General features: G+C 48.1%; 1 protein-coding gene across 1 annotated transcript in view; it reads left to right on the forward strand.

The window, feature by feature from the left end:
- Positions 1-8,302, forward strand: part of NGFR (nerve growth factor receptor) — a 44,755-nt gene extending 36,453 nt beyond the window's left edge. Inside the window, exon 6 of the mRNA XM_005301920.5 lies at positions 80-8,302. Within this exon, the coding sequence (XP_005301977.3) occupies positions 80-381 (302 nt within the window). The 3' untranslated portion in view covers positions 382-8,302. The remainder of the gene's footprint in view (positions 1-79) is intronic.
- Positions 8,303-11,829: the final 3,527 nt, after the last annotated feature.

Genomic DNA, 11,829 nt, shown 5'->3' on the forward strand with positions numbered 1-11,829 from the left:
CTTTCTGACCCCTTCTGGTTCAGTTTCACCTCCCAAAGGCCGTAGTGACCCTGCTCTGTTCCTCCCCTTCCCTGCATAGCTCTGAAAGGAGACGGGAACCTCTACACCAGCCTGCCGCCTAACAAGCAAGAGGAGGTGGAGAAGTTGCTGAACAGCTCCCCAGAGGACACCTGGCGTCACCTGGCGGGGGAGCTGGGCTACAAGGAGGATCACATAGACTCCTTCACGCAGGAGGAGTGCCCTGTCCGGGCCCTGCTCTCCGACTGGTCCAGCAAGGACAGCGCCACCATGGACGCCCTTTATTCCGCCCTGCGCCGAATCCAGCGGGGAGACATTGTGGAGAGCTTGTACAGCGAGTCGACCGCCACGTCGCCGGTGTGAAGGGTGGGGCGGGAGAGGCACTCCCCAGCCAGCCCCTCTGCGACCCCACGGAGATACCAGCTGGCGAGAAGATGTGAAGGAAATGGGGTTCCCGCCCGGGCCCCCTGCTATTTACGAACAATCCCGTATGCACTGACCTCTTATTTTCAGTATTGTCCCCTTTTTTCTATCCCCCTTTCCCCGGCGGACTGGCCGATGCTAAAACAGAAGGGATATAGCCAAGGCCACCAGGGGCTGTGGCCTCCCTCAGTCTTGCTGGGACCTAGGAGCGCTTGACGGCTTCGGCGCCTCCTGTGTGAGCAGAACAATCTCTTGTGCACGCCCCGCCCCCCCGAACCCCAACAACACGTCTCCGGTAGCTGCAACGATGACCGTGTTTGCTCTCGCTCAGGTCTCTCCTCTTTCTTTCTCTGTCTGCTTCGTTCCCCCTCTTCCACTCCCCCTCTGAGGATCTTCCTCTGCCCCCCACAATATCCACCCCCTTCTGTTTGCCCCAGATCACCAGTTGCTCTCTTTGAATTGCACCTCCCAAGCCAGGAAGGACGGACCCAGCTGAATTCAGAGAGAACTGGGTGGATTTCAGGGCTAACGTTTGAGTGAAGATGTTATTAACAGGGAATTGGGATGGAGGGTGGGGAGCAGAGGGATATAATTAGAAAGAGCTACCCAAGGATGCAGCATGGGGAAAAAAGGCCCCATCTATAGAAACACACATTTGTGCCTCTGCACTGTCCTTGAAATTGGTGAGGGGGGAGAAGACTGTTTCTAGCAGGCAAAATCTACACTGTGAATCATGAAACATACAGCGTGCGTGTTGGCGAGAGATCCACATGCCTCCATGACACGCACATTCCTCAGGCTTGGAAGAGTTTGCCTTGGTCATTAGCAGCCAGGCTGCCTGACACGTTAAGAAACAATCTAGTTACCTAAGGAATAATGTCGTTTGCCCGTCTCGGGTGCTCAGCGGTCAATCTCCAGCACCTTCCCAGGCGCTGATCGCTCCTGGGCAGACATCACCCTTGTTAGAGCCCCCAAATTCTAGTGGAGAATAGCAACCCGCTAACGGTGCCTGGGAAAGCAGAAAACAATTGCCATCCGTCACACTGCAGGTCAGCCAACAATCGCCGTGCGGCCATGGAGAGCTGGAGCAGCTGCTGTCCTCCCAGACCTCTCACATATTGTACTAGTGAAACACTAGGAGACAGGCTCTGTGCCCTTCCTCAGACCAGTGATCCACCCACTGTGGGCTACAACGTAATCACGCTGCTGCTTTAGCGGCCGACGAGTAAGGGGAAAGTGGGGATGGGCGACGTTAGTGATGGAGTCGATTCTATTCCTAGACCATGATCATTACCATAGTATCTGAGCTGGTACGGATGAGGCTCGAAAGGGTCGGAGGGTGATTTGGAAAAGCGCCCAGAAGCTCAGCTGTCTTCGCTGTATTATCTGAACCTCTCGGTCTCTGCAAAGCTGGAAACATCCCAAGAACAGGCTCCTTTGGGTATGTTGAGGCTTCCAAGGAAGACCCAGGAGGTAGAGAGGCAGTTGCAGCAACCTTTCTAAAGGAACAGGGGGTCAGGGAGTGTGTTCGATGGAGTTTTTCCCAGGCTCGGAAATGGGTTTGGGTGAAAGGGGGTGTTGGGGGAGGGGGTGGATCTTGCTCCTTCCAAACCAACTGGGCCCAATCGTCAGTTAGAAGTTCCTTCTTTGAAGAAGACACTAGAAAAGCACCAAATCGTAGGACTCAGCTGTTTCCCACCCATTGGAGGAAGCTACCAGTTCCTGGCACTCCAGATATGTATTCCTAGGAGAGGGGAGTTCTAATGGAGCCCAGGGTCGCTGGCAGCCAAGTGGTATGAGTGGCTTAGCCTTGTCCATAGGGCTCCCTTTCATATAAAGCTCCTGATGGGAAGGGTGACTTGAAAATGCCTTTCCTTCACCACAAGGGCTCCCACACCTGCCGACAGCCATCAGGAAGTCAAAGGGACTATGCAAAGTGCTCTAGCCCTTAAGAGGCTCAGGACGGATTCCTAGTATGGCTGGTATGTGACGGATCACACCTGGGAGCGTTAGAAGCTGGAGACGGGAGGTTGTTCTTGGGTTGGCTCCTTTTGGGGGACCAAAAACTGGTAGCAAAAGTTTTGATGACTTTGAAGATTGTTTCACAGCACTTTGATCTTCGGAGAGGGCCAGATTCTCTTTGCTCCCACTGAATAGCTCCTTGCTTCCCCAGGAACCTCCTGATGATGAAGACTCCTTGAATAAGGGGCTATTCAAACCCAGCTGGCCAGGGAATGATTTTCCCATCCCGTGAAAGTTTTCAAGTTATTGAAACATTTTCTCATCCCAAATTGAGAGGAAAAGTCTAAATGGCAATGTTTTTCGCACATCAAAAAATCTGGCAAAAGAAATTCAGATCAGGTCAAAATATTTCGTTTCAATCATTTTGAAGCATGTTGTTTTAATTTTGACCATTTTAAGGGGTTTTTATGGGGGGGTTACTAGAATTAGCTTAAATTTTTAAGCGAAAAGCCACTTTGAACAGGAAAACTATGATTTTTCATGTAGAAAATGTCAAAATAAAACATTGATGATTTTGGGGGGGAAAAACAAAACACCCCCCCCCCCAAACGTTGGGTAGAAAACTTTTGTCGAAACGGACCCTTTTCTGCAAAAAAAAAGTTTCAATTTCAAAGAATCAGCATTTTCCAATGGACAAAAATGTTTCTTTGGAAAATTCCTGACCAGCTCTTCTATCCAATGCAAGTAAGAATCCAGCCCCAAATGTCTCCAGTTCTAGAATATTACCCTGCTTCTGCTCTCACAACATAGGATCAAATCTCATTTGATTGGTGGCTAGTGAAGAATTGTAGCAGAACTGGGGTGGGGGGAGCCCCTCACCCTTCCTCCTTTTATACCTCTGGTCTGGCATCTTCCTCTAGACCTCAAGCCAGCAAGTCCATGTTGTATATCCAACCTGAGTTGCTAATTCATTAACAGCCTGACTCTAGCCTCCTTGCTCAGACAGCATTGCCTTGGAAAGCAGTGGGCGCACTGTCGGAGGAAGGAGTTCATGTTCGGGGCCTGCAGTAGCTGCGTTTTGGTGATGTTCATAATTTCACAGACGAAATGAAGTCTATGGGCCACGTTCATCTCTGCTCCAAGGGGGCCGAACTTGTCCCTGAAGAGAGAAATGTGAGAGACTGAGCTACATAAGTGAAGGACCCGCTGTTTGCCTCCCAGCTCCACCAGAAATCTTATTATTAAATGAGGAAGAAAGGGGGAAAAAAACCTAAATGAGACAACTAAGAATTGTAAATAATATTGTCTTGTTTTACTCACTGCTAAATGTTTCTAAGTGTGAAGTGGATTACAGTGCTAAAGAGCAGGAGACCTTGGCTTTCTCATCAAGACTTCTGTTCAACGCTGTCTTAGCATGGGGTCTAGCTGTTACCCGTTCTTCCACAAAGCTATGATAAGTGTTATAACCAGTGCCATTCAGCTCCCATGAACTGCCTGGCCTCCCAGTGTCTTCCTGATGGACGGTGTGGTGGCAAAGATCCGTTTGCTCACGGCTCTGCGTTGCAGGTTGAATTTTATGTTACCAGCATTGTATTTGTTATAATAACCTTGATTCTGGCCTTACAGAGTAAAGAGAGGACACAAGGATATTGACATATGCACACTTTTTTTTTTTATGATGATGGCAATGTTGAAAGGCCATGCGAAACTGACGAAAGCGGAGAGATTAGTTCCAGGATGCAACTTCAGGCCTTTTTAAAGGGACAGGTTGAAATTTTCAAACTCCTTTAAGTGCTTTGGAAAATTTCACCCATTGTGCTTTAAAAGATGGGGGTGGGCGGAGGTTGCTAAGAATTGGGCTTCTAGAACGGGATTTACAAAAACGCCCGGCTACCTTCATACCTTTGATTGATTTAGGAGTACAAATCCTATCAGCTTCCAGTGGGGCTTGAGCTGCTAGGTCACTTAAGATGCTTTGGAAAACCCCACACCCATGATGACCATATGTAGGCATGTGATTAAATGGCCTGATTTAGGGTTGAGCACTCAGCAACTGCGGTCAGTGGGGAAATGAGCACCTCTGAAAATCAGGCCACTTAACCAGGTGCCAAACTATGGACTGAGGAGCGGATCATTTAGGCCCCCATTTCTGAAAAATGTTGCCTGTTTAGATGTATGTTTTTTTAAGTTTTAGAAAACTTAATGTGAGTGGAAATGTCCCAAATATTTTAAGCAAAAAAATGACAATGGAAAAAGGAGGGATTGGATCAAAACCTTCCTGCTTCGGTGCTGAAAATGTAAACACAATGGCCAAGGTTTTCAAAAGTGACTAGTGACTTCAGGTACCCAAGTGAGGACACCTTAAAAGGGGCTGATTTTCAGAGGGTGGGTGCTCGGCCCTTTCTGAAAATCAGGCCCCTTTAAGGCGTCCCCAGATAACAAGCCATTTGCAAAACTCTTGGCCAGCAGCAGTGAGCTAACGCATGAGAAGCAAAAACTGAAACTTACCAGTCTAGGTCAAACTGGGAGAAATATGAACAAGCGATGAAAGACTAGAAACAATAAAAAAGCATATTTGAGTCAGACAGATTTTATCTTTAACAATCTATATGGTGTTATTAGTAACGCAGGCAAGGGATTTAAAAAAAAAATGTTAATAGTGACCTTATTACTCATTTTTTGTATGCAGGTCCTGAAGCATCATATAAGAGATCAGGTATTCTTCACAGAACCCAGTGGTGCTTAGATATTGTACATGAAGCAACAGCTTTAATTTTTGAGTTGCCTTATATATGTGGAAGGTGATCATAGTCGTAACATACCTGTATTGTGTTTCAGACAAAAATGCCCTGCAGAGAACTCTGAAAAGCAAATGCAGACTCATGTCTACGTTGTAGAGCGGGCTGAAATTTTTTGAACTATTGGTCCCACCAGAAAATTAGGGTTTCCTCAAACATGAAAGTGATCACAGGAAAATTTAGTTTTTCATGAAATTTTATTTTCATTTTCAAGGGAAAGTTCAGAACAAAAATATTCATTTAGCTTCATTTGAGATGGCAATTTTTGTTTCGATTGTTGAAAATTTCGCCTAGCATCAAAGGGAACATTGGTAGTTGAATCGGAATGAAATGAAAATTCTCAGGTTTTGTTTTAAAATTTCCTGCAAAACATTGAAACAAAACTTTAGCTGAAGATTTTCAACCCGCTCCGATATTTTGGGTTAGCTCCATTTTTTAATCACATGGGAAACGTGCATGAAAACAGGCTTATATTGGGGTTTTGGCTGGGATTTGCCAAGTACACACTGAAAGTCAGTGGAGGACGTCTGCGGTACACCTCTACCCCGATATAACGCTGTCCTTGGGAGCCAAACAATCTTACCGCGTTATAGGTGAAACCGCATTATATCGAACTTGCTTTGATCCACCGGAGTGCGCAGCCCCACCCCCCCGGAGCGCTGCTTTACCGCGTTCTATCCGAATTCGTGTTATATCGGGTCACGTTATATCGGGGTAGAGGTGTACTTATATGGTTCCCATCACTGTGGTATCTGTGCAGGGATGATGTCCCTAGCCTCTGTTTGCCAGAAGCTGGGAATGAGCGACAGGGAGTGGATCACTTGATGATTCCCTGTTCTGTTCATTCCCTCTGGGGCACCTGGCATTGGCCACTGTCAGAAGACAGGATACTGGTCTAGATGGACCTGTGATCTGACCCAGTAGGGCCGTTCTTATGTTCTTATCTGATCACCTCCCACTCTTTAAGGCAGGGAAGTGCTATTATTCTCACTTTACAGATGGGGAAACTGAGATCCGGGGAGACTAAATGACTTGTGTCAAATCAGAGAGGAAGTTTATGGAAGAACAGGGGAAATAAATCCAGCTCTCCTGTGCTGCAGGCTAGCACTTCACCATCCTGCTTCCCCTGCAACCACATAGACCCCGTGCGCTCTCGCTCTCTCTGAGGAGTGATTTATATGTTCTGCTGTCTGAGGAGGACTCTATGAGTTAATGTTCTTCCCCCTTCTTTTTTAAGAAGTCACTCAGCACCACAAAGCAGTATTTGATTATATTATTTGCACTGTGAATCCTAAAAGCAGAGAACAGAACAAAAGCATCCTCGTTAGTCACAGATCTCCAAATAATCCCCCCTCCCCCCTGTAAATCCTTAGGCGTCACATTGTGTTCCGTCCATGCGGGGTGAAAGGGTTAATTTAAAGCCAAAAGAAGAACAGGAGTACTTGTGGCACCTTAGAGACTAACAAATTTATTAGAGCATAAGCTTTCGTGGACTACAGCCCACTTCTTCGGATGCATATAGAATGGAACATATATTGAGGAGACTAACACGGCTGCTACTCTGAAACCTGTCAATTTAAAGCCAGGCTCTCAGTTACACCCCCACCTGCAAACGCCTGTCCCTTGCAGCAAGAGACTAAAAAAAAATGGCCCAGATGTCTGCCAGAATCCAAAGCAAGTCATGTACAGGGGCCATATGAGGCTTAAAGCATGTGCACGGGGCGGCCTGCCTCCGGTGGGAATAAGGGAGGACTCAGGGGTTATTTAGGGCACGGTGTGGGAACAAGGAAAGATCGGGCCGGCTCTGCAAAGCGAGCAGGGAAAGATGGAGCAGCTAGGGAGCCTGGCAGAAGAGGTGGGGGTGGGGAATCTCTAATGGAGGAGGGGAAGAGAGACTGTTAGGTGTAAGGGATGCCTCCCTGGGCTCCACAAAGGATCAGGGAGCAGTGTGGCGTCAGGAAGTGGGGAAGATGGCGTCTGCGTGAGGGGGAAGGCTCCGTGCAGCGTGGTGGCTCCAATGGGCATGGGAGGACGGGCACTTTGGCAGGGAGGGATTCAGCCGTGGTAGCCACGGCGGCTCCTGCTTGAGTAGCAGCCTCCATCTCACCCAGCATATAGTCCTCTGCTTGCCGCATCCCAGTGGGACAGGGAAAGCGCCAGAGGTCAGAAGCAGGGGGTGGAGGCTCAGCAGAGGATGAATTTTTAAGCCCTGAAGAGTCTGCGTTCATGCAAATCTCTCTGTAGACAAGGCAGAAAGACCCATTCCAAGGACGAACCATTTCCATCCCACATCAACTACTGATGGCCTTAGCTGTCAACTACGCATGCAAAACCCACCAGTTTGGAGAACTTGTCTCTGAGCCCAGCCGCCCTGACGTAAATCCCAATGAAATCCAACGGAGTTCGTCTGAATGTGCAAACCCCCGGACATTGGGATGCCTCTGGATTTATGGCCTGTCTACACACAGAAGTGGCACTGGTTTGATTACAATCCATTTCAAAGCTATGCTGTTTTCATGGCTATAGTGTAAACGTACCTTCAGCTCAGCTTAAAACTGGCTTCCAGTTTTACTTGCGTTGTTAAATTTACTGGTAAAAATTAAACCGTTAGAAATTAGATTTAAATGGATTGACGAGCGGCCACATTTGGTTTTTGCACAACTTAAACTAAATCGGTTTAAAGTCGCACTTTCATTTAACCGGGTGCAATTCAGTGTGCAGAGCTGGAGCTACTGAGCTCAGAAATCTCTTTCTTATCGCCGGAGCAATATTGCTAAGCGCTCAGGTCCTAATGGCCATGTAGGAGAAGCCCCTCGGTGCATCACCAAATTCCATGCTGAAGCGTGAAGCGTTCAGTATGCAAAGAAGGACTTAAGGATGTCTCACCTTCCTGTGCTGAGACAAACATAACGAGGAAAAAATAAGCCAAAGTTAATGATCTTGGAGATTTTTGTTGCTTTTTATAATGTTTTGTTGTACAAAGACAGCACGTTCCTCTTGTTAATACCTGTTATTATCCCGGCCCCTCGGGTTTCTCTGTAATAGGAGAAATGCCAATTTATTAGAAATTCTTACAATGAATAAATAATCCTGTAATTGAACCACACAATTAGTCCTTTTGCTGTGATTGGTGTCAGCGGCTCGCAGTGGGGGGTTGGGTGGATGGCTGACCTGGCCCAGCATCAAAAGGTTGTGTCTGTGTGTCCGTGAATGAACCTGTGCTTGTGTGGGCAATTATCCGGGTGTATTGTTCAGCCATGAATAAACGGCATACAGCTCTGGTGTGTCTTGGCTGTATTTTGCGATTGCTTTTGCCTTCGTTGACGTGTGATCATGTAGCTGTGATTGGCAGCATGTACATGTGAGTACATTGGTGTTTCATACTGTGTGTGTGTGTAGGCTTGTGTCCTCACTTGTATGTCGCACTGGAATTTGGGCCTGTGGGTATGTGCTTGCTGGCCTTTGTGTTTGTATTGCTTGGACTGTCTCTCAAGATGAGGCTTTTTGGTCTAGCTGAATTGCGAACACCTGGATTTTAATTGTGGTTCTACCACTGAGTTTACTCTGAGATGCCAGTCAAGCTGCCTTAGTTTGCAGATGCCTCTGTGCCTCAGTTTCCCCCAGTGAGGATGATGATATTGCTATTGGGATTGATTAGTGGAAGGTGACCTTCAAATGATTGTTAAATAGCGAGACTTGTGCTCCTTCCCCCCCTCATGTTTATGAAAGATAAAAACTCTCTTAAGTCCCTTTTAAGGTGGGGGTTTGTTTGTTTCAGTTTTTCTCCCCTGCTTGATTTTTAACCTTAGAAATATCAGAAGAATAAAGTCTGGTCTTCATTGAGTTGGAGAGAGGATGGCCTGGGAGTGTCAGACGCGTACTGTGGGAACTCACACCTCAATTAACGCAGCAGGTTGAGGACTCTTTAACAAAGACTTCTTTTCTCCCAATGGTTCATTGGACACGAGTGCTACAGCGATCGTACCAGAATCAGCATCTGACCGAAGATACTGCCCGGCAGGTTTCAGTCTTGTGTGTGCTCGTAGTTTCACTAGTTAGCTGGTCCCCAAAGCATCTTCTAATGCAGACAAGACCTGTATTTCTAACGCGTTAACAAAGAAGAAAGGACGAAGAAAACATTTTTCCTGCCCCCAAAACACCTTCGAGCTGCTCTTGAGCTATGAAAAAGAAGCCTACATAGACACAACCCGAATTATTATTTTGGGGCATCTTTTAGATTTGCACGGTGCTTTGACCAGCGAGGGGCCCCATTGAGGTCAATGAGCACAGAACTAACCTGACAAAAACATAAGGGCAGAGTTTATTATTTGTTATGGTCCAGTTTTCCAAAGAACTCAGGGCCAGATTTTCAAAATGGCTCAACACCACCACAGAGGCCAGATTTTCTGCTCCCATTTAGACACCGAAATAAGGGCCAGATTCCCATCGTTCAGCAACTACCATGCCTAAAGGGGAGTTAAGGTCTTTGGTAAAAGCCACGGACTCCACAGCAGACAATATGCCCTTCAGATAAAGGCAGGGCTTGGTGCAGAGTGTGTTTATAGCCATGTGGCGGTAGGACTGCGCGTGTGTTTGCGGGGCTGTGGTGTGGATTTATGCACACAGGTTTGGTGGGGGGGTGGTTTCCACGCACAGAAGCATGTACTCAGCTCTGCTCCCAGGGTTGTAATTGGGGTTGTGAATGATTTGATTGTCAGCTGCCTCAGTTCCCTCTCCTTGGTGGGCGTTGTGGTGAAGCCCGGGATTATAGATCTGTCGCTCCCCTCCACTTGCACCTTCCTTCTGAGACGGCAAATAACGAAATGGTGAATAACTGCGGTCGATTCATTATTTTAACCTGCTTCCCCTTAATCCCAGAGGAAGGGGGTGGGCGTCTTTGAGAGGTCGGGGTGGATGGGTTGGGTTGGGCCGTGATCTGGATTGCCTTTGTCCCAAGTTTCAGGGTGACAATACCACCTGCAAGGTTCCAAGTGAGGGTCATGGCATCCTCGCCTGCTGCTTCTCTTCCCCGGATGCAGAGCCCTGATTGGGAGAGGTGGGGGGCTAGGAGGAGACTCAGCAAGGTGGTCTTGATGTGTGGGAATTGCTGTGTAATATGTCCCCCCCCCACCCCCCAGAAACGAAACCGATTTATGGTTATTGCAGGAGGGAAAATATTAACAATAAGGTCTGGAAAGGAGCCTGGGGTTCCCATTGCTGTGGTGAGAGGGGCTGGGGAAAGGGACTCGGACAACTTCCTTTCTGCTGTTTACTGCTCCCCGAGGAGCGAGAAATTGGCCCCTGGCTCAATCGCACATGTGCAGTCATGAGCTCCAGCGAGCCTCGCGTCAGGCGACTGATGGAATTTATTCGGGCGGGTGGGGAGGGCAAAGAGGGAGGCTGGGGGAGTGGTGGATTGAAGAGCACGATCCCAACCGAGCCACCCACCCCCCCAGCCCTTTATTGACGCTCTGGTATTCGCTGCACCCTGTCAGCTCCTAAACCCATCAGCCCCACACTCTGTGCCTCAAACAAAATCCCCCCCAGCTGTGCCCTGTCTTCCCTCTGCTCTCGTAAGACCGTCCTGTTCCATTCCCTGTCCCAGACTTCCAGGCTACAAACGAGGTCTGATTTCTCAGATCCTCTTAATCTTGTCCCATTCCCTGCTGCCACCCTACATCAGACCATCTGCAACCGCGGCCCCTCCCCAAGCTCTGCATCCCCAGTCTCACGCTCAATCAACAGAAGATTCCTCCTACCACCTGCCTCCTCGCGTACCTCTTCCGTCCATGCTCTCCCCTACTCACCCCTCTCAAGGCATTCTCTGTTCACCCCTAGCCCCAGATCCTACTCTACCCATCTGCCTTAGCCAGTAACCCTGGTATATGTGCTGGTGGTAGGAAAAAAAATGTCCATTTTTCCTACCACCAGCACATATACCAGGTGAAATCCCAGCCCCGGTGACATCACTGTTAGAACTCCCATTTGACTTCATGGGGCCGGGAGGTCACCTCTTCTGTTGCTGTGTCCTCTGTCATGTCTCTTAACTCAGCACATGGCACCGTTCTCTCTAGACACCTGCCACCCTGCATTCCCCAGTTCCCATCTGCACCCACCCAATTTGCCCAGTTCCCTCGCCCATCCCAGAAGCAAAGATCACAGAACCTTCTCCCCCCATGCACAGCCCAAGTGGTGGGATTGACAGAGATGGGCCCAAGCCAGGACCATAGCTGACCCCTCTCTGAGGATAGATGGTCTAGTGGATGATACACAGGGCAAGGAGTCAAGAGATCTGGGTCTAATTCTCAACTCAGCCACCGACTCCGTGTGTGACCTTGGACAAGTCACTTAATCTACTCTGGGCAAAATGCTTCTCTACCTCGTAAGGATGCTGGGAGAATTAAATAAACTTCATTATTAATTAGAGGGGTTCTCAGATAGTATGCATTTACCTAAGCACTTACCTAGCCAGCTCGAAATGAGGGCAGGGGATGGATAAAGTGGGACCCTATTCTGGGCAAGTCCCTCTCACTTTGGTTCTGTGAAACCATTAAGCCCCAAATGTTCAAAAATCGTGAGTCAGGCCCGAAAATATCATGAGACCCAGGAGATTTTTTTTTAAATGACA

Source organism: Chrysemys picta, chromosome 24 (assembly GCF_011386835.1).
Source record: "Chrysemys picta bellii isolate R12L10 chromosome 24, ASM1138683v2, whole genome shotgun sequence".
Taxonomy (NCBI): Eukaryota; Metazoa; Chordata; order Testudines; family Emydidae; genus Chrysemys; species Chrysemys picta.